General features: G+C 46.6%; 1 protein-coding gene across 3 annotated transcripts in view; it reads right to left on the bottom strand.

Moving 5' to 3' along the window:
* Positions 1–1207: 1207 nt before the first annotated feature.
* The window catches only part of UNC5C (unc-5 netrin receptor C), a 498641-nt gene continuing 476376 nt past the window's right edge, over positions 1208–23472 (bottom strand). For all 3 annotated transcript variants that reach the window (XM_069630547.1, XM_069630549.1, XM_069630548.1), the window contains 3 exons: positions 22550–22714; positions 13540–13721; positions 1208–11721 (listed from right to left, as the gene is read on the bottom strand). In XM_069630547.1, the coding sequence (XP_069486648.1) occupies positions 11559–11721; positions 13540–13721; positions 22550–22714 (510 nt within the window). In that variant the 3' untranslated portion in view covers positions 1208–11558. The remainder of the gene's footprint in view (positions 11722–13539; positions 13722–22549; positions 22715–23472) is intronic.

The following is a 23472-nucleotide window of genomic DNA, read 5'->3' as shown; positions in this document are numbered from 1 at the left end:
TGTGCCTAGACAGTATTCCTCTCATCAATGCCCCTCCATGTTCCCACAGGCCAGTGCAGACAATCATCCATGTCTAGAGTGCCTATCTTACTCTGCTGGCAATGAGCCTACTTCCCTGTCTGTAATAAATGTGTTTCCTGATTTCTGCAAAGACGTTAGTGTCTTCTTTTGTGCTCTTGCTTTCTTCGGCAGCCTTCCTGTTATTGGCAGAGTGGGGACCCTGTCTGCATACACAACGTACACCTCACAGGGGTGTGTTAATTCTCTGACCCGAAACTGTGGCTCTGCCTGGGGTCTCCCCCACACAGCCTTCCCTATGTTGGCCCGCCTTCCACTTCCACACTTCAAAGGCCACTGACACATTGGAGGATGGAGGGGGCCATGTTGAATGTCGGTAAGGGTGTGTGAAGTGTCTCAGAGCAGAAGCTAGTAAGGGTCCAGAGATGATACACATTTGAGATTGCAGTGTTACTGGACTGTCCATCCAAGCCCCACAGCCACTGGTTTGCACTGTCAGCCTGCTGCTCTTCACCTTCCTGCAGCAATTACCGTTCCGTTAGGCCAAGGGATGGAATACCCACTTTTGAGAGACACTTTGAGGGATGCAGACTTTTATGTTCTACCTGCTCGTCTCCTCATTTCATCATGTGTTATCCCTTCAGGGTTTCAGCATCATTTCTGAGACTGAGGTTAGGTAGCATCTGCAACAGCAGGAGAAGGGTGACGGGTGAGAGGGAGGGAGGGGTTGGATTTCATTTTGGCCTGTGTCAGTGTACACTCTGTGAGAGGAGACTATGGGTTGTGGGAGACACTGGGATAGACTTTTGGGAGAAACCACCAGGAATGACCTCGTCATCGATCACCTGACAAACATGCAAAATGTCTGTTGCCCCAAAGGGTGTTATTGACAGCAACAGCCTGAGATGGCCACTGTGCACAGCACTTGAATACATTACAATGAAGTTTGAGGCAGACCTCAGCCTATGAACCTAAATGCTAAAGAAGTTAACAATGGTATGTGGGATCTTCATGTGTCAAGCAGCTATTGCTCTGAACCAAATGTTCCCTGGTTTTTCTGTGTATTATTTTTCTTTCTTTAAGTGTATCTCTGGTCTACTACTAGGTGGGAAAGGCACAGATTATGCAATAGGGACCAAAAACAATCAAGTTAGAATCAGCCTCAGAATAATGATAGAAAAAGACTGGATTAGGTTGCTTATAAATATAATTTATTACCTGTTTAAAAATTCTTTATTACAATTTGTACATGTTTGGGTGACAAAATGAATGCAGGCATTTACAAACGAAAGAGGAGAGGGTTGGGGAGGCAGGGAGAGCCAACGGAGGGAGACAAGGCATAGCCAGAGCAGTAAACCACACCGCCACTGTACAGGACTAGCAATAATGCAATGGCTAGCACTTCTCACTTAGTACTGGTTTAGAAAAGGAATTGCATAGTAGATACATAGCGATAGGAAAATAAAAATAAAAAAACTAAAACAAACGTTTACTACACTGCAGTTGCCAAGGACCAAGTAAAGGCTATTTCTGTAAGCTGAGCCAGAGTGACACACACATCAGATGCAAGAGAAATGGGCAAAGGGGGCAATTCTCACCCGGAAGCTGTTTCTGGGAGATACTCTAGTTATTTGGAGGAGGCGGAAGCGAGGATGAGGGCAAGTTAGAGGCAGAGGGGGGCAGACAGAGAAAGATAGAGAAGAGAGAGAGAAAGGGACAGAGAGAGAGAGGGAGAGAGGGGGGAGGAAGGGGAAAAGAGATTCAAGAGTAGAGGGAGCATGACAGAACAGCAAGAGAGGGAGAGGGAGAGATTGGGAGCAAGTGAGAGAGAGAGAGAGAGAGAGAGAGAGAGAGAGAGAGAGAGAGAGAGAGAGAGAGAGAGGCAGAGAGAGAGGCGGAGGGAGGGAGAAGAGATACAAGACGAGAGTGAGGGTGACAGAACAGTAAAAGAGGGAGAGATTGGGAGCAAGTGAGAGACAGAGACAGAGCGAGCACGAGCGAGAGAGAAAGAGCACGAGAGAGGTGGAGGAAGAGAGATATTGAGAGAAAGGGGATGGGGAGAAGAGATACAGGTCAAAGGGTGGGGGGAGCGAGAAATTGAGGACAGAGCGGAAGAGAGGGAGACAAAGGGAGAAAGTTCAAGAGTCTGTAAATCCAATTATTTGAATAGAATTCATTGTATATAAAAGAAAATGAGTTGAACTATGAGTAAGACAAATATCAAGAAGAGATTAAAAGATTGGCTTCTGCGGGTTCACACAGGTTCACTTCCTTCTCTTTTACAACAGAAGACACAGGTGACTTCATACTCTGGTGTGTGTGTGTGTGTGTGGGTGGGTGTGTGTACATTTTGTATAACCAGATGGCACTACATCATATAGAGACCTTATTGCTATTGTAAAGTATGTTTTATTTACCGCCTTACTCAAGTGGATGTAAATACTGCTAGACATGATTTACTTTGCGGAGACTAACAGCACCTTTAGCAGTTTCCGGGTCGTTTCAGCCTATATATCACGCCCCGGCTAAACCTACAGTCCGCCACCAGTTGTGTCTCCTAGAGCGCAATGGGGACCGAAATCACGAATCGGGCACATGAAGGCCGAGAAAACAGCAAATGGCCAGAGATGTGTCGTGCTATTTCATCTTCACTAACCCCTTCACTGCCCCAGTCACTTTTGATCAGAACCCAATTGCATGGGAATATACACCTTCTCGCTCGGCCAAAATTCTGCTATGCTATCAAATGAGCGGCTGTGCTCCAGCAACTGTGTAACGGAGGGTGCCATAAGCATGAACGTTGTCTTAAGGACACTGGTATTGTCACCTGTGTTCTGTGCTCTCGGGTAATGCAGAGGAAAAGGAAAGACACAAACACTGAATTTCGCACCTCACTTGCAATGATTGCGTATTTGCGCTCCATGGTCGCTGAAATTTTTGCAAGCATCTCTCTTGAGTTAGGCTGTTAGGGCGTGCCTGCGATCACAGGTTTTTTCATTCGCCTGCCCTCCTCTTTCATTCCATTACTGTTACATTAAAGTGCTAAGGATCCTGGCAAGGAGGGCTGGAAAGATGCAGGCATGTGTTGACCACAAAGGCATGGCTAACCAGTAAGACCTAATCGTGCCCAGAGCCTTTGGGCCAAGTGCACTCCCGAGCAGGAGACCAGTGCTCTCCTTCGCAGAACCTACAGGAGAACGTTGACAACCCTTCCTATGTCCTCACAGTTACGTTTGCCTGCAAATTACAATTTGGGAGAGATAGTCTGGGAACCAAAGGATGCCCTGGAAATAATTTTCAAAGTTGCCCCATATAACACATTTTCAGCAAGCCCAACCCTTTCCCTATGTGAACATTTGTAAATACCACACAAAAGAGGACCAGGGCGCAGAGGCCTACCAGGGAATCTCCAGAATTCTCTATAGGTCAGTCCACCCTTGCAATTTGGGGGGTTTGAAATATGCTGTGCCATGTGGTGGGCCTGTGTCTGTAGTATACTGCCTCTCTGTTGTCAGATTGTCAAATTACCAGCATCCGTCTTTAGGCAGAGGGAAGTGTAGCACAAGGATTCTGAAGGTCCAACTGATGGCAGGCCACACCGGCGGAAGAACCAGCACAAAGCACGATGCTGCAAATCAGGGACCACATGAATCCTTCCTGAAGTAAGAAAGATAATTTTTTTTCTCTCATGGCTTACAGGCTGCATTACCATTTGCCCAATTAGGAGGGAGGTTGTAGTTAATTGCGACGAAGGCTGTGCATCCCAGAGGCAACAAGTTTGACTTTGATGCATGACAATGCAGCGCGTCACAGGTTTGAATCCCAGTTCAGCGCTTAGAGGCTGGTCTCTAGCATGAAGCACGATAAAAAAGATACATTTTTCAGTGACCAAAATGGGGAAGTACGTGAAATAAATTGAGGCTAGTAAATTTAAGTAGGTTCATTTGGTTATTTCTAACGCGCTAAATACGCGTGAACCCGTGTGAACCCAAACTTGTGTTGCTCTGCGTCGTCTTGCTTCCAAGACGAGCGCGTTGCCACTGAGCTATACTCCACAAGACGCGCTTTACGTACATGCTGGTATAATGAGCAACTGATCTTAAATGTGACAATTTGTGTGTAAAAATGAACAGTGTGTCTGCACCCATACTCATTTTTACTGTACGAAATTTTGATTTGTGTAAGCCAACATTTACAACCGTAAGTAAGTGAAGCGGTACTGTTTCAAATAAAACTGACGGTGGTGTGGCCCTGTTCCACGCTCACTAAATAACTGTTTCCCCTCTGCCCCCAATCCTCATCAGGTTTTATTCTATTTAAAAAAAAATAAAGCTTTGCTTCTCAGCTGGCAGGTTAGAATGACATTTATTATTCAAGGTTGGCAAGAGATGGCCTGTGCATGGGTACAGAACCTGACGCCTGCCCAACCAGCTGTGCCCCAACAGCAGCAAATACACAAGGTTGCGGCCCCATCAATTGTTTTTCCTGTCGGGACCGTGCAAGTCGCCAATGCACGCTGGCATAATGGGTGCCAGCGGGTCTTCCGCCAGTAAACGGCCCTACCTGTGCAGAAACAGCGGTCAAACGAATGACTGGACAAAAACACAAGAGAAATAGAAGAAATCCTCCTCAGCCTATGCATTGAGATGCAAGTCAAAAGCACATTATGTCTTACCTCGCTGTGTGCGAGGAGACTTCACAAACTATAAAATGCACGATAACTTCAAAAGAAGGCAAAACAAGAGTATGGTATAATATATATTTTTTTAAATCGGGAAGTAGAGAGCACTTCACAAATTCTGTACTTATAAAAATATATCTACATATATAGAAATGTATAGGAATGTATATAAAAGCAAGGCTTGTGGGCAAGGGGCTTCCTAAACACTGGGACTGCAGAGGCGAAGCGGTCATTCCAAACTCTTCACAAGAGACAAGACAGAGGACTGGGACATTTTACAATGATATGAAGCTTTCATTGCTCCCCCACGCCCCCTATCGGGAACGGCACCTTCTCACACCTGTACTGAACATGGGCCGGTGTCACCCAGCAGTCCGCTCACATCTCTGAAAGCATTTGCTTTTTTCGAGAGACAATGAGATTGCCTGTCTGTTTTGGGGTACGCCTGTACTACAAAGAATTACGTAAAATTCATCCAGGGTGTGTGTGTGGGGGGGGGGGGGTTCGCGCCTACTCTCTCCTGTACACCTCTGCTTACCAGATCGTTCATTCAGAGACCAATCCAAGAGCACTGGATGGTGTGTTGGTTTATGGCTGAAGCAGCGGTCAAGTAAGGAGTCATGGGTGCTGGACACGGTGAAGGTCAGACGATGCGCAAACCTGTGATCCCCTTTACTGGGGGCAAACCACATCTCTAGTCAAGACCATTGGAGGCAGTGTGCATGCAAGCCAGACACCTGGTGAATGTGGCAGAGGGACGCCTCAAGCAAAGTTAGGCCACAGGCTCTTCAAGGTAGTTTGATGAACACAAGAATCGATAAAAGACAGAGGTCATGGTGCCTCTTTTGTCCCCTGGTTCTGTGGGCACTGAGCGGCTTACTAGAATATCTAAACTTACACTAAACTCAACAGTGGGTGATGCTCGCATTCTTCATCTTGCTTCCTAAACACATGGAGGCTAGATTATGGGGAGCACACTGCACCGTATCCTCATAGCTAGGACACGGGGCAGTATAACCAGACATGACGCTTGGGGCTCAGGAACATGGTCGTACGCGCACCATTTTTGGCACAACTTTGAGTGCAGATAACAGCGTTCCTCCGTGCAGGTAGTTGCTGCAAGCGGCTGGTGTTTCGAGAAGCAACCAAGGAGCCCTTGCCTCGATAGGTTCCTGCATGCCACGAGTGCCACAGCCACTGAACGGCTGCCATTTCCCGCAGGTAAAGACATCCACTGTTGGCAATTCTCATCATCCGGCCCTATTGTGCCAGCGCCATTTTGTGGTCAGTTCAGATTATTTAAAGGACAAGTCCTAAATCGCGGACCTTAAGCTTAGAAGTGTGCAAGCAACTGCCCTTTGGACTTGGGTCACTTTTAGATGTTTTCAACGGGAACTTCAGAGAGTCACCCTTTTCCGGCAGCCTTTACAATGGGAAGCACGCACAGATGGACAAGTGATATTTTCAAAGGAAAGTATCATTAGAACTGATTGATAGGCACAGCTGGCCGATGCCCTTCCTAGGGGAATGCAGAGGTAACAGATACCTCTGGGTACATTCTTGAAGAGACAGTTATGTGTGCTTGAAAACTAAGCACATCACCATGTACACTACGTAACGATGACTGGCATTCTAAGATTAAACTGCGTAGCAAACAAGACTCGCAGTGAGATGCTTCCCGATTCCATAGATTGCATGATATTTGAAGCATGCCTAATTAAGGATCATTATTGCAACTTGCCTGCAGCTCACTTGCTTAAACGCCTATTGCCCGCGCGGGCACGCGCCACACTGCGATCTGCAGACCTCTCTCCTCCACAGTATACGCAGCCTTCGGCAGCTGATGCCTTGGATTGTATTGTGATCCAACTTATTAAGCGCATCGTTCACCTGAAGGCCTCATTGTGCTCCTTAGCAGCGAGGCAGACAATAAGATGAGAACAGATGGGTTTTCAAGGTTTTTACGAAAGGAGAGATGATTAACCGTGTCCCTAAGAGAGTGAGGCAAAGAATTTTGTAGTCTTAGGAACAAGTACTAGGTGAGCATCTGTGGAACGCAGAGCTCAGCATGGCACATAAGGCCGGAATTTGGCCTGCAAATATTCTGCTCCCTGACCATAAAAAGCCTTGAACAGTCGTAGCTCCAGTGTCCATTTCCATGAGTCTGTTGCGCAATACTTGCCTGGGAAATGGAGCTCACCTCAAGGGATGGCGAGAAACTGCTTATACCACCAACTTAAACATTTGAATCTTTTGCCCTCTGCCATACTTAAAAGAAGGAGGCCCTGCTTGACATGTGCCCAATACTGAGGGCTCGACTCATTTTGCTAACTAGAGAAACGTGAACCCGCCTTAGGCTTTCAAACACACAAAACCTTGCACTGCCTTCAGCCATGAACCACTCCTCGCAATGTTCTGCTGGACCATCACAGCTTTTTCAGTAAGAGAAATAGAACGCACCCATGTTGTACCTGTGGTTCTCTGAACAAACTTTCCTTGATCTGAAGCCAGCACTGCTTCGTCTACCTACAGGTCACCGCTAGTTTTTATTTTCCCTCTGTCACCTTGAGAAATATCGCCATTTCATATCAAGCAATATGGTTAGTAAATATGCTTCGTTGGCCAAAAATATCAGCTGCTACAAACAGACAGGCCTGCATAACAACACAACTAAAAGCATTCCATTGCCATCATTTAATACTGCAGGCTTAATCTTAAAAAAAAAAAGAATAGAAAAGATCATGATAAATGCATAATAACAAAACAAAACTAAAATCCACCAGCTCGGCCAGCAGGGAGAGCAGAGACTGGAGCCAGCCGTCTGGTCTGGGATTTCCACAATAAATAAACAATAGATTCCTAAATATACATTTACATGTGTCCCCGAAGACACAGAAGACCCCAGTAGTAGAAGGCGGCACACACACTGAAGTGGACAGTGTCAATAAAAAAGAATGTTAATCTTAATATTAATGTGGACTTTCCTGCGCGAAATTTCCACCTTCAACTGGACATGTTATAGAAACACCAGTCAACAACATGTAATACTCAAAAGCAACCACTAGATGGCGGACTATGCATGGCTTGCGAATCTAAAACAGATTCGCAAGCCCCAGAAACATATATACATATACAAAATAAACTGTGAGCTAGGAACGTGGTACAGTTGGGAGGCATGTTTGAAATGGCAACGCCTTAAAGGCACTTGGTGGCTGGATTATCATGCCAGCTTTCCGGCCATGCCTTTGCAGAATGAATGTATCTGTGTCTCCAGCAGAGTTTAGCCGTGAATGCCGGAACAGATATTGCCTGAGGATAGCACAACGAGGCTTTGAGTGTATGATTTAATTGGGTTGCTTGCTTCAGGAATGCGCCAGGAGCGGGTTGTGGCTGTGAGAAGGGCCGGCCTTAGGGCAGGACGGCCCGGGTGACTGCCTGGGGTGCCACATTAGTCTGCCTGTCACGCCGGCTCGAGAGACTTTTTCCAAGGGCTCCCGCGAGCTGCCGTGTTGGGTGAAGGCACGGCAGGTGCCCTATTTTAATGAAATGCGCCCCACTCGCCTGCTTGTGCTGGGAGCGTCAGCAGGAGAGCTAGGTGCTTTTTATTACAATACAGCGCAGCTGTCAAACCAGCATGGCGCTGTATTGAAGTGCTTAACTCCCTGCTCCTGCATGGTAGTGGGGCGTTAAGCACTTAATTAAATACAGCAACAAAACATTTGCCGCTCCACAACCCACCGGCCCCCTGCAGGGATCTGGGTCAGGGGCGTCGGCAGGGCAGAGGAGGTGGGGGGGGGGCCTCATTTTGTTGACTCGCCCCGGGCGCTTCCAGAGCTAAGGCCGGCCCTGCTGGTGAGGAATACCTATGCAGAAATGCCAGTATAAAAAGAAACCTCGCCAATACTGCCACAAATTGCACTGGGGTACATGGGTAGCAGCCCACAACCTACACCGCAGCACAAAAACAAGAGAATAATGTAACCGTGACAGTGATAAGACGAGTCTCTTCCTGGGAATAATTGTTTGAAATAAAAAGAGGACAATATTGTCATTTCAAATGTATGTGCCTGCACTGGAGGATGTAAGCTGGTGCCAACCATTATAGGACGTGCTTCTCACGGTAGATCTGTTTGCCAAAATGGCTGAAATGGAAAGAAAGAGCAGGAAAATGCTCGCACAGTGGGCCTGATTCATGGAATATTTGCACGGTTCAAAGTGACTTAACACTTCTGAAAAGTGACTTTGCACTGGCGACACAAACCGTGATTCATGGAACTGTGCAAAGTGTATTTTTGCAGTGCAAAATGACTTTGCACTGCAAAAATACAGTTTGCACAGTTCCATGAATCAGGGTTTGTGTCGGCAGTGCAGAGTCACCCTTCAGCAGTGCAAAGTCGCTTTGAACCGTGCAAAGAACTCCATGAATCGCACCCAATGTGTCTTTATTCCAATGGCTGTGATGCCCCAGAGAAAGCGCTGCGTGATACCTTATTCTCTCTGACAAAACCCATCGAAGGAAGCACACAGAAAACAATAAGCAGAAATATCTGCCTCCCAACAGATTTGAATGCTTTGCGAACACCGACTGGGCACTGCTTTCATTTTTCCATGTTTCCGAGATGAGAATGCCGGCCGGGTCATTAAATACACCCTTTGCTCTTCCTGACACACATGCAAGCAAATAAATAAGGTTTCCTCCTAAGGGTGAGTCTGGTGCGTCAGAAAATGGTGTCAAGCGTGCTTTCGCGCTTGGATCAAAGTCTGGTGCTTTCATCATTGATTGAAAGGGGGCGCTCTTGACTTGTAACGTGTGTGGGCGGGGGGAGGTGTTACTGAAACTTTGCCCCGGTGCAAGTGCAAGTAGCGTTGGGGAAAACATTTCCCTATTGGTATTTTTTTTATATGTTTTTGCACCATGGCAGTGGTGGTCCTGGTCCCAGCTCTACTCCCCTGATGCAAAAATGCATTGATATAATATGTGTATGGAACCTATTGGGTCTTGGTCTAAGCTCTCCTATATGGGAAGACTTTGCCGTTTATGCCATATTGAGGTCGAAACCGGGTGTCCTGTTCTCACAAGCTGTTAGTCCCTGGAATCTTTTCACTTACGGGGATACGTAAACCTCATTACTAATTTAGAAGACTGTTCAGGTGACCAATTACGGAGCAACTTCATTGGTCTTAGTGGCGGCAGCATATAATATATGGAAGGAAGTATTGATGGAGGTTAAAAAGCATTAATAAGAAGAGGTGGTTGTACGGCGGACATATTCTGTCTGACCTTAATGCAGTATACAGGCGATTATTAAGATGACAATCATCAGAATGTCAATTGTATGAAATGACTATTAATAATTCTTACATTCATGTGTTCTTCGTTGATTATTGTGTAATTGTTGTTTTTTGCAAATAATTTGATAATGTTTTATACGTCTTTTTATTGCTTTGTATGAGCTTAAAGTTTTTGTATGGAACTAAATGCACAATAAATAATAAATAAATAAATAATGCTTTTTGCACCCGGCACTTTTTTGCCCTATCGCTAATTGCACTTGCACAAATGAAACGTTTCTGTAACATGGCCCATACACTTTACAGCACACATCACCTGTACTGATAAGTTGCTTCTGTCGGGCATATCAGATGATGGCCAGTCAAACACTGAAATTGGGGGATGCTCAAAACAGAAATCCTTTAGTTCTCCTGGTATAGAGGGTGGGAAGCAGGTATCTCCTAACACACCAGGCGAATGGACGAGCCTCCGGATAGTTGGACAGCATATTAAGAAAGCATCTGGCTACAAGGGTTGGCTTAGAAAGAATAAGAATACATATGTAGGTAGAATTATCTGGTCTTGGGTGTGGAGCTATGAGGTGATTGGCTCTCAGCAGGTTCAACTATTTATCAAGCCCGGGAGGCATTAAGTCATTTTGACTTTCCCCGAGTACCAATGAGAGACATTTTCCAATACAGCTAGCTCGTCAATGGCAACACTCAAACCACTCAAGAAAATCAGACCTGCACTTTCGACAAATAAGAACAATAAAAAGCCTTGCGCCACCAAATAATAACAACACAGATTCTGTCATTCACTGTACATGATTCTGAGCGGCGGCCATTTCCAACTGCGTGGCAACAACACAGCCTTGCGGTCATGTGCACCACACCTGAGCCCTCTCGGCCCAAACCCCTACAACTCCACTGTTTTGCCAGCAATCTATGCTGTGATACCATTGTTGAACTCGCAGAGAGCGCTCTGTTCCCTGCAGAGCACCCAGGTTGATTATTTTCCAGAGGTATACAGTGAACTGTGTTCTGACAACCGGTCAAGGGGGGGGCGGAAAGAAGAGAGCAGTGGATTATCCGACACTCGATGCACAAATCCACACGCCCGGCTTTAATGCCACTGGAAATTGCTTTCTTGGAATAGCCACAAACTGTCCACAGCTTTGATTCGGCATGGCTTACACAAAAATAGAAAGAGCTCTAGGGCAGTTCCCTGCTGATTCCCCCTGCCCATAATTTGATGTAAACAACGTCCATAGGAACGGGGTTTGCTTAGAAAATTCATCCATATATCTGGATAGCAATAAAAATCGTTTCCTAGGAAACTGTAGAATCCTGTACTGAGCAGTGTACTGCCAAGCTGAGAGGAATGTCACGTTGATTCATTGTCATCAAGATACAACTCTGAAGTATTTCTTCTAGATCTATTTTTGTCGTCGTCTGGTCGATAAAGTCTCTGGGAAACTCCCATGTCAGAATAGCCTCCTTTTCGTTTTTCATTCAGGCCTTCGTGGGCGGTTTCCTGTGAGTACTTCCTGAATCCCTTCAATTGGCTGCAGAGTTCAGGACAGCCTCAGTACTTGCCATCCGCCAAGGACACCATAGTCTCGTGCCTCCCCATCTCCTCCAGGACCGCAGCCAGCGTGCTTAGATTTCCCTCCGGAAAGTTCTGGGCTTCCCATAGATCCAAGATCACTCCGGTGGGGCTCGGTTTGGTCGCAAAGTAATTGAGGTACCTGCAGTAAATGGGATGAAATGTGTTAAGGTTAAGGTTCTTTTGCAGCACTTGCTATAAACAAAACTGTTTTCAGACACTACAACTGACGGATCAGCCCTTTTTAGATCAAACAGAACTGGCTTAATTGGAGAGTACGTCTGTCTTTGAACCCTGCAAAAGGCCACCAGGAAAGCAGCTTTTCAATTATGTTTTTAAAGCAAGTGCTTGCAACCTTTTGCTCTCCAGTTGGGTAAGACTACAATTCCCACAAGTCCCAGCCAGGATAGTCATTGGTGAGGGCTCATGGGAGTTATAGTTCAACCCATCTGGAGAGCCACAGGTTGCATAGCCCTGTAAATGTGACCCATGGGCAAATACCAAACAAGGGAAATCACCTGCCTGCAATGCTAGCCAAGTTGGGCCTGGATACAACTAAGTAAACGACTTTCATTGGAAGAATTTGGTAAAACGGCACCCAATGCAGGATTCTGGGAAAGGGTGCCATAGAGTGATGTCTATGAAGACCCAATGTCAGTGGCCCTCAAGCATCTTGTTCCCTTTGATGATACTACTTTCAAAGAATCCCCCAAAACTATTTGGAATTATGTTGCTGCCAAGATAGCTTTCTATCCTGTATCGGGTTTTAAGATTAGAGGGTCAATAGGTGACCATTCTGAAAGAGGCTGTTGCCCATGCTGTCCCCACTGAAAGACATCATGAAGTGTTAGAACAGTGAATGTTCCAGCTATAAATGTGCTAAACTTAGGAGTGCTTTGTGGCTCTGCACTCAAAAAAAAAACAAAATCCCTTGGGCAACTTAAAACCACTACACAGTGTAATTATTCACTCTGCTTTTGGGTCTGATTTACACCTTGGGTGTACAAGGAGGAGGGCCCGTCTGTCCACAGAGGTGTACCACCAGATTTGGTGACGTTCGGCCATCTCGCTCCTCCTACCAATCCCCGCCGCTCCACAGCATCAGAGCCAGTTCTGCAGAGGCGGTCAGCAGCTTCTGCAAGGGGACATTCCTCCTACCCCTGCAGCTCAGGAAAGGAGGGAAACACACCATGGCTGCCCGAATGCATACACTTAGATGGGGCCTCGCTGTGAATGAGGGTGGGGTAGTGTTGAGTGCTTTCCCTTAGGTGGCGGGAAGTAGCAAACATCACTGCGTTCCTGCAGGAATTTCTGGAGTTCTTGGGTTACTGCATACGCCTGGGACTACGACCTATATAGCTCACCAGAGGTTTTGGACTACAACTCCAATCACTCCTAACAATATAGTAAATTGTGAGGGATCATGGTAGTTGTAGTGCAAAACATCCGGCGAGCCACAAGTTGCAGACCCGTGCCCCATATTCTGAGCCCCGTTACCATGCAGATGCCTTTTACCAGCGATTTGAGGTGCCTATTCAGCTTATCCTAAATAGAGGGTTTGCAATGTGTACCTGTTAACTCCTGGGGAAGATGATAGCTGCCTTGATAAGAATCAGGGCCTGATCGTTTTGAAAACCTGGAAAATGGCCTGATAGATGCATGCAGTAATTACTGGGCCAATTGCCATATAGTCCATTTGTACCAGATATCCTCCTTCAATTATGTACAAGGATGAGAAGCACAAACAGGGAATAACCTTGCTCCATGCAGAGGCGGTGCTGGGGGGGAGGGGGCGCTAAGGGGAGTATAGCCACTGATCTTTAGAATCTCAGGAGCTACAACCAAAAGGCTAGCTAGTCCCAGGTCCGGACAGTTCTGACATCAGCGTAGCCCCGGTTCTTTCCCAGACCTAGCAACACCCCTGGCTCCATGCGACTGGAGAATTTACGCAGGCACATACCTGTCGAAGTTCAGCTTGTGGGCCAGCATTCTCCAGTCATGGCCCCGGGTCTGAGGAGCATCCAGGCTGCTGCACAGCTTCTGTCGAATGGGCAGAGGGATGCTAAAAGCACTGGGCCCGACGATGGTCGTGATGGTGCTCCCTGCATCCATGAAGGGGAACTCGATCATTCCAGAAGGTTCCTGCAAAGAAATCAAATGACAGGAGAGTTAACAAGACTTGAAGCAAGGGAAAGGCTTACTCACATCTTTAGGTGCCGGTCCCGCACAGAGGAAACACCCCACTCCTGCTGGCTGGAGGAACATATTACCAGGGCACGAGGGAGCTGAGTGGAAACAAATATCTCGAGCTGACTTCGCACCGGTGGCAGATTTATGGGTCCCCGTTGCGCCCGGGCCCATTAGGCAAGCACGGGCCAAGTTCAATTAGAGGGAGACCAAAGTACCAAAGTGATCGTTTAGGAGATGGAGGCGCGTGGGCTTTTTCAGAAAGTGCACAGAAGAGCATTTGCAGGAAGCATTAAGGAAAGCTGGTGACCACATATTGCATTGCGCGAGAGTCCTCCCAAACGATTCTAGCGACTTGGCCTATGGTACACATTTTGTAGTCACATGCTCTATATATAGTTGAATCTATGTTTTTCTTTTGTGTGACTCTACTGCCTATCTTTAAGTGATTTTTGGACATTTTATGCCAGCGAAAAAATAAGTTATAAAACAATTCTGGGAGAAAATCTTCTCAGATGCATTCCTTCAATTAATCAAAGCTGTGGAGGTTTTTACAGGGTCATTTGTGAACTGATGCAGAGCTCTCCTGTGATGAATTGGATTCTGTGCCACACGGGTACAAGGATGAGTAGGGGTAAAAATGCCTGCTCAGCCGTCACACTTCTACAAACCAAGAGCCAACACAATCATAAAGGTAAAACAGGCACAATTAAGAGATATACCACCTTCACCTTTTGTGGTAACGTGGGCGGAAGCGTAAGTGCAGTGTGAATGTGATCCAATAGTGAGCCGAACAACACGGTCATACTGCCCAAAATAAAGGGAAAATCCAATCAAGGTTCTACCCTAATATATACACTTCAATTAAACACACCATCTGCAATACAACAAAATAGGAACCCACCCCTGCGGTAGAACAGAGAGAAAGCAGCAGACAGAAGAAAGTACCCCTCTGAGCGAAAGTACAGGGGGGATAGGCAAATACTAACCATGAAAAGGATATGTCGCGGGTGAAAGAAGTTGCTGAGCTGACCTAACCAGTCACTAGGGTCCCAGTGGCCTGAGGGGGAAGTTTGTTATCAAGAGCATCTGGTTTTGGTTCTTTGGTGGGCTGATAGTGTTGAACATTGATGCGAGTGGATCAAGCTCAGTTTGGGCACATTGGATTGTGTTGGCCCAAGCAGCACGCGGGTGTGGAGTAGGGGCGAATGCGATTGCTCTGTGTGGTCGAAGGAGAGTTCTGAGTAATGCAGGTCGGGCGGTTTCAGGATCTCTTTGCAGTTGGGCAAGAGCGAGTCGGCTTTAGCCACTATGCAGGGTGGGAGCGTGATGCTCCAGTGGTTCGGGTCTCTGGTGACGGTCGTCTAAATGGTGATCTTGGGCGGCAACGTGCGGGTCGGCGTGATGGCCTTTCGAAGACTGGTCGGGTTGAGCTATGGTTGTAACCCCTGTCCAGGGTCGGCATGTGACTACCCTGCGGTTCGGATTGGGTCCTGGAGTCAAGCAGTGGATTCAGGCCTAGCAAGTGACAGGCTCAGCTAGGGAACAATGCAACGTCCAGCTGGTTCAAAGTGCAAGCAATAGCTTGGATTGGTGGAGAAGAGCAAAAGCCAGTGCCAGCACCTTCCTTCTTGTTCAAGGTGCAATGAACCCAGAGTGACCGGTTCGGTGCGGTAGGGAGCTTGAGCTGTTCTGGTCCCGTGGCTGCTGTGAGGCCTACTCAGAAGGACTCAATGACTGGATGCCTCAGATCAGGTTCTCCCAGCTTTAGGAGAATCCAAATCTGAATTGGTCCCTCTTGCCAAGGCCAAGTTAGATCAAGGAACTTTGGCAGAGCAGCATAGCTAAGCATGTGTTGTTGGCTAACCCACTGCCTGTAGATTTAGTGCCTGATTCATGTAATCATTTGCGTGGGAAATAGGGAACTTACCCACCCAAGTGCGTACTAAATCCTGTTTGTTTATTCATGGAATCGAATGCGCTGGATTTTCTTGGGACTTGCGTGGATTTCGCGACAGCCTGGCACACCACTCCGAGCGTCCGAGTTCTTTGCGCGAGACACCATGGAGAGTTTGGGCGTGGATTGCACAGAGCGATGCAAAGGGGGCACAACACAGAAAATTGGGAAAAACAAAAGTGGGTATCATGAGGGACAGGCAGTAGGCAGTCCATCGCACACCTATAATTGCATGAAATGACATGTAGTCAGGGAACCACCCACGCAGCCTCTCGGCAGGGAAATGGCCATGCCAAGCCCTCATACTATCTGCCACCCGAAGGCAGGCGTAGAGGAACCTGAGCATAGGAATCACTGCACACAGGTGGGATCGCATGTCAGATTCAGGAGTGCCTGCACGCAGCCAGTGTTCTGAACTTACTTAGGGGTGCACGTATGCAGTGTAGCAGGGTGCAGGAACGGTTTACGGGGTTCGCACGCACAATTACTAAGTTTTTCCAGAGTTACGATAAATCATATGCATGTTGTCAGCGTGCTGGTAACTGTTATGGGGGAACCGAGCAGGTCCCCGAGATGCAGGCCTGCTTGCGGGGGAACCCACGCACTGTTTTCAGGGTGCATGTATTCAAGCACGCACAGGGAGCTGTTTCTGGCTGTTTTTGCTTTGTGTGGAGGCGTGCCAGGGATGTTCCAGACACGAATTGCATACATGGTTCTTTGCACAACCAATTCCATGAATACGTGGAAAAACTTCTGCGCTCAGGCTTGCGCAGTGTCGTTGTCGGCACATGGCACGTGCGGGATTAATGTGCACTTTTCCATGCATCAGGCCTTTAATATTTTAGGTGCATATTCCTGCCCTGGGAAGTCAATGGGTAAGACAAAAGGGCCCAGGTTATCCTCGCTTGTGTTATGGCTATGCTGGCACTCCTCCTCAGCAAAAACAGTACAAACATTAAACCATATTTTAAAAATATAACATGCTGTGGCAGTATATATCGCATAAATAAACCCTTGGCAGTTCACGTATTGAATTTGCACTCTTGATCTTAAGAACTGTGAAAGGGGAGAGATGAGCCCAGGTGTATCATAACACAATACCTGGAAAAGCACTGTAGGACCATGTAAAGAACAGTGCAAGGCGCCGAGATTAAGTATTTCCATCTTACTAGCCCGTGCCCATTATTTCACCTTCCCACGGCGTGAACACGAAAAAGACATTAACAGAAATAAAACCCCGTGGAAAGACGTTAACCAAACGCACCCAAACCAGTCATTATCGCTGCAAATGCTTCAAATGGTTACTGGACCATCTGCCTTGCTCGTTGCTAGGTCCCCGGGTGAAAATGTAATGTTAAGCCCTAGATTCGATGCAGCAGATGCAGAGCTGTAATGGCGGCTCTGGAAGGCCTTTGCCAATCAACAGCTTCCTGCAGCCTCATCTGAGCTCTTTGCAAAGTCAATAAGAACACAGTGTCACAGCGCGTAAGATTTTGAAAACGCACACACTCCGGGCCCGATTCATGGGATTTTGTACACGGTTCAAAGTGACTTTGCACTACCGACAAGTGACTTTGCACTGCCAAACGCAGATTCATGGAACTGTGCAAAGTCTGTGCATAGTCGTTTTGGCAGTGCAAAATGACTTTGCACAGACTTCGAACTGCGTAAAACACTTTGCACAGTTCCAAGAATCAGAGTTTGTGTCTGCAGTGCAAAGCCAATTTCAGCAGTGCAAAGTCACTTTGAACAGTGCAAAACATTCTACCGAGGGAAGGTGAAGGAAAGATCAGCAACTGGTTCAGCAGGAAAAGGGTAAGGAAGGAAATGGAGGCAGGTGGGTGGTGGGTGAGCCAGACAGATTGAAGTTAAATACTGCCCATTGGCTTTACTCACTCGCTGCAATGGTGGGGGACTGTGCTGGAAATATACACACTTTAGTGGGGGGAACCCTTTCTGAAATTTGACTGGAATTGAATTGCCGGTATAGGATATTTAGGGGAAATTGTGCTAATTTCGGACATCTACACAGCTATTGTGCACACCTTCAAACAGAAGAAAAGTTATGGAAAGAATAGTAAAGAGACTAACGATAAGTTTTAAAAACATTCCAATTTGATAGACAACGGGGTGGCAAGGGAAGCAGTACGCATGCGTTTTCTGTAAATCGACTGTTTCAAAGACCATCTTCGTTGGTCAGAAAAGAGCATCAGCACGACCCGTCAAACCACATTTTCATATTGAGCGACTGGAGACCAGGCAAATGGCAGTGGTGCGCATTATATAACATAACATAATACACCATAACATATTGAAGCGGTTTTCCACAGTTTCCCTGCACCCGAGTCAACTTTGCAAATGTGACTTCATCAGGCCTAGGCTGAAACACAAGTAGTGCAACTCAGGGTGTGGGCGCAGCTGCTGCCCGGCGCTTCTCAGACAGCGTCAGGTGCAGTGGTAAGCACTGTGCCCAAAAAGCCAACGCAACAATGTGCCCATGTTGTTCTATTCTTGGTGCTGGCACGCAGGGAACATAGGGTGCACTCAAGATCACTGCGGGCAATCACACTCAGCTGTTTCAATTCACCTTTATACATCAATAAAATAACAAGGCAACCCTGGAGGGGCTGGGAGGTGAGCGTGGGGCAGAATGCGTCAGAGGCAGGGGTGGACTGGCCTATAGGGAACTCTGGTGATTTCCTGGTGGGCCTCTGCACCCTGGGCCTCTTTTGTGTGGTATTTCCACATTTTCTCATAGGAAAAGCATTGGGCTTGCTGAAAATGTGTCATATGGGGCGGTTGCCAGTCAAAGGATCAACAGTGAAAGGGTCGACAGGTCAAAGGATCGAATTTATTTTTTTTCACATATTTTTTTTTTCCACATATTTTTTTTTTTTGGGGGGGTCCCCCTAACCCCCTTTTTTTGCTAAAAACCACTTTTTTTCCCTTAAACGAAAACCTAAAAAAATATATATAATTAAAAAAAATTCGATCCTTTGACCTGTTGACCCTTTGGTGTCGATCCTTTGACCTGTCGATCCTTTAGATTCGATCCTTTGACTAGACACCATATGGGGCCACTTTGAAAATTATTTCCAGGGACTTTTTTAGTTCCTACGGCCTCCTGCAGCATGTGTTCTGTGCCACCACCTTCATGCCCTCACAATGGAACGCAGCGAGACGTATAGTGCCAAGCGTGTCATATCAGGGGGACCGTCGCAGAGCAGGAGCATTAAATAAAGCCTTTCAACTGAAGGACAAATGAAGAATCTGTTGAACAGTGGAGGTGTGGGGGGGGGGGGTGACATTAAAAGGGCTCATTCCTGCTGCACTGTGGAGCGATAGCCACGCGCCGCGCAGCACTTGAATGAAAAGCAGCCCTCAAAGTCACAGTGGGGACCCCCCTGCCGCCCCCGGAGGCGGGTGTGATGATTGCCATTCCAAATGCCACGTATGTTGAACTTTACAAACCTGCAGGGAACGAAAAATGAATGCCCCGTCCAAAACCAGTAGAGGTGGCGCTGGGCCGCCTGCAACTATGAGCTGGGTAATCGATAGATGCGCACGCGCAGACGCTGCCCTGTGCAAGAACACAGCAGTGCACTCAGCCTGGGGCTCGTGTCAGCTGCCATAAGCAGATCACGCCTCTTTAACATAAAGTACGCCTTGTTGAAGCCTTGCCCTGGCAGCCCACAGATCTTAAGGTTATCCCAATGTGACATTTAAATGCCTAGCACATGCTTTAAATGTTTATTATTTTACAAATCAAGCAAGCGCAAAATACATTCTGCCTCCTGTGTGTCTCTACATTTTAATTACAAGCTATGGGCCGTCCTCGAGTTAGAAAAGGCACTCTTGAAAATGGGCACCCTATAGGTTCAAAACCTGTACTTTTTTTTTCCACCTCGCATTTTAAAAGCACTCCCGAAATGGCAATTTTCTTGACATTTAACATGCTGTGACGGTAACATAAGGGTCAGCTTGTGAGAATGTGATAGCCTACATGAGGTACTGTGAGGTACTGCAACCTCTTTAATGGACCCCAAGGCTTCCTATAAACTTAAATTCCATTCCTTAGGGAGATTAGACCGCCCCACCCTTCCACGGGCGGGCGCCACTCTGCTTACTTTGAAGCCTCTCATTTGGACAGAAGTCAGCACGCAAGTAAGTGCTGTTATATGGACATTCCTGCCTGTGTTCTATTGTAACTATTTCCTCATATTTAAACATTCTGCACGATTTTCCTTCAGACCATGACTCAATTTTCTTCTTCAATATGGCCGAAAGATTTGCTGTGGCGTTGCAGCCCACAGATCGCAAGTTGTGACAACGTCATCTTTAAAATTATGAAAATGATAAGAGAATCCTTTGACACCAAAAGAAGAAAAAAGGGGGGGCTGCCCAGTTTGGCACATTTCACAGCCACAGTTTAACCCATGAGTGGCTGTTGGGTGAACCTTTCTATTATTAGTTGGCGGTGCTTTGATGCCAACCTGACCGAGCAACTCATCACCAGCACCCACTCACCAGAGCTTGACCTATTGATACAAACCCAGAAAACCCAGATAACACCCAGAGGTCGCTATTACCAACCTAGTGGCTCCAATGTGGCAAGAGAAGGTTCACTAAGGCCGAAGCGTGGTCTTCTCAAGCACAATGTGAATCTTGTATTGCTGGCCAGTGCGTTCGGGGAAGCTTAAACTTCTGCTGGAGAAGGAAGCGTGCAGGAGTGTGAGTGTTAGTAGCCAGTAATTAGCCAGCAGTGAAAATCTTCTATGCCAGGGAAAATCTCCCAAAGACTCATCCAGTACAGAGTCAAGAGGCCTTACTAATGGCGGGGCTAAGGTACAGGGTCCACATTATTTCAGCCAAAGGGATTCTCATCTGACATGCTACATATCAGTTTGGCTATGTCTTGGCTATGACGCGCTTCATACCTCGGACCAGTTTCTAAACACAAGCCCCGGATTCAAACCAGTTTTGCTATGTGTTGTCTTGTTTCAAGACAAATGCGTTTCCCCTGAGCTATCCTCCCAGCCAGTGCGCAAGGGCTTGGAGACAAATCTAAGGTGGGCAGGGGGGTCTTATAGCTTAAGGACTAATGGTGCCCTTGGGTAGGCTGCCTTGGTCAACCTCATAATGAGAGAAAAAAAACATATACTGCCTTTGATGCTAATCGGTGACTATAGCCTAAGAACATTGATCGTCAACGTTTTCATCCCCAAAAATACATTGTGGGGTGAGGGGAATATCGCAGGCTTGCAAGGATGGGCTACGATAGTATGTGAGGGAGAGTGGCCCGTTATGTGGTGGGGGAAGTGGATTGTGGGGGGCACCTCATTAGGTGGGAGCCTGTGCAAGTTACGAGAGGGAGCAAGATGAAAGGCACAGGGACGAATTTGCAGGGATGAACATGTGGGCGTTTGATACTTGGATGACTAAACCATGTAGATCGACATTTGATGACTTTAGGATGGTCAGTGCTGTGACACGGTCCGGGCGCATGTATAATGCACACCTGTACAGGCTTCAGTTGTGTACGCAAAACCATCACAACACATGGGGAAGAGTTCATTTAGAGGACAGTGTGCCATCCTGCACTAGCTGCTTTCTTACTTGGTTTTGCTCTCACATGAGCCGCTCTGTGTTACATGATCCTTTGGTAATGTCCACACAGGCCAGGCTTGAAAAGGCATGTGGTCTGGACAGTGATAGAGCCACGGGTAGAAAGCTTTGCCCTTTAAAGTGGATAATATAGTGACCCAACAGAGCAATGGGGTGGGGGAAGGGAGATTTGGTTTACAATCAATCAAGTGGAGTAGGATACCTGTGAAGTGCCAGTGCAGCAACACCTGCCTTGTGGGGCCTTCTCCCTACATTAATTTCCTGGCTGGTAACCCACTGCTGCCTCCCACTGCTTTCTCGTGCCCTTCCCATGCAGCCTGAACGTCGCTTCGCCTTGCTGACACTGGCTGTAACCTCTCGGTACCATGCATGTCTGGTGCTTCACCCAGGTGACTCTGGCTGCTAAGCTTGCCTGGCCCACTGCATTGCCTTGCTATTCAGCAGCTTGCTCTGAGTGCAAAATCTCAGACTTTAGTTTTACTCGTATCCAGTGAACATCTCGTCAAGGAAAATACTGCCAAGGGGCGACATTTTGCCAAATATGCACCCTCAATAAAATCAAACACTTTCCCCAAATATTCTATGATTGGGGTTTATAATCGTAAATTACACCCCTCCTAGAATATTTGGGGAAAGTATATTAGGGGCCAGGAAAAGAAATTCGCCTCCCTGATGGCATTCTCTCTCTCATGCATGACACCGAGTGATCACAGCTCCTAAATGTGATATGATACATTTGTACTTCTGTTTACATTATTTGTCATTATCCTATTCACTGCTATGAAATCCATAATGCAAGTACTATCCGACACTTCTGGGGTTATAAGGGAAAAGGCTAATTACCTCTATGCGTGTTTCTGCTTGGCATCTGTTATAGTTCCAAATGCTTGGCGTGATCTTACTGACTTGTAGTTGGATTTGGGATCCGAATTACATTAACTTGTTTTAATTTACAGGATACAATGAGTGTCAACCATAACAAATGCACAGGAAAAATATAAGGCCCCTTTGTTAAATTCTCTGATTTTTTCCCAAAGCTATTTTAATGTGTGAACTCAAGAAAGAATTGGGTTGTTGAGTTGGGGACCAACAACATGCTCTCAGCTATGTGCAAAAATAACAAAATGAATTCTGAATTTGGGCTCCAGTATAATGGTGGAGCAAACATAGACACTGATGGTGGTAGGCATGAGGCACTTACTTCAGACACTGAGCAGTTGAGCTGGAAGATCTGCCCTTCTCCTTCCACCTGCCGCACGCAGAGTTTGCAGATCAGCTCCACCGTGCTCAGGCTTAGCCTTTCCAGCGTGAACGTGCAATGAAGGCTTCTCTGGCATCCACTCCAGATGTGGTAAAAAGGAATTTCCTGCAGATTAAAGGACACGCGTCACCTTAGTTAAACACCAAGGGGGTGATTCACAAAGCCAAACTTTATCTAGTGTACGAAACGTGCAACATTGACATATATGCTCAACTCTGATTTGCAGAAGTAGCAATCATGGTACAGCAAAAGGTGCATGATTTGCCCCTGGTAGGCAATAGAAAAGGTGGAACAGACAAATGCTTCTCAGTCAGAAAGTCAGTAAGGACAGGCAGGTCAAAAGAGGGAGCCATTTGCAAAGAAAGTCATGCCCAGAGAATGATTGCTGTCTTACTAAAACCAAGTGAAGGGTTTTCTAGAACTTTCTCTAATCATTTACTCTTTTAATCCCAAACAGGAGCTAAGTAGTATATAATCGCTTCACTCAGGCCTACCAAAGCTCAGGCTGGCAGGCTGTTAAAGCCCATGTCCGCCCCCAGCCGGGACATGAAAGCTATATTACATTATACTTATTTTAAACAATGATATGGGTGATAATCACAACCCGGCGCCTCACTTTTTGTAACCACCCCTTCCATTGCAAGGCTATTAGTTTGTCACAAGGTTGGTGTTATGTAAAACCCCTTGCACAGATGCACATAGACGCAACAATATATGTTATCATTATTTGTAAATAATTATAATAATTAATGTTGATAACAGTACTAAGTATAGAAATGTGCCAGTATAATGCATTCCGGGCCACACTTCCATTGTATCTGGCACTGAAGAATACCGTACTTATCTGAGTGGGTTGCTGGCAT

This window comes from Ambystoma mexicanum, chromosome 6q, assembly GCF_040938575.1.
Source record: "Ambystoma mexicanum isolate Mex_15411 chromosome 6q, UKY_AmexF1_1, whole genome shotgun sequence".
Taxonomy (NCBI): Eukaryota; Metazoa; Chordata; class Amphibia; order Caudata; family Ambystomatidae; genus Ambystoma; species Ambystoma mexicanum.
Note: the sequence above shows the minus strand (reverse complement) of the source record. Positions and strands in the feature narration are given on the sequence as shown.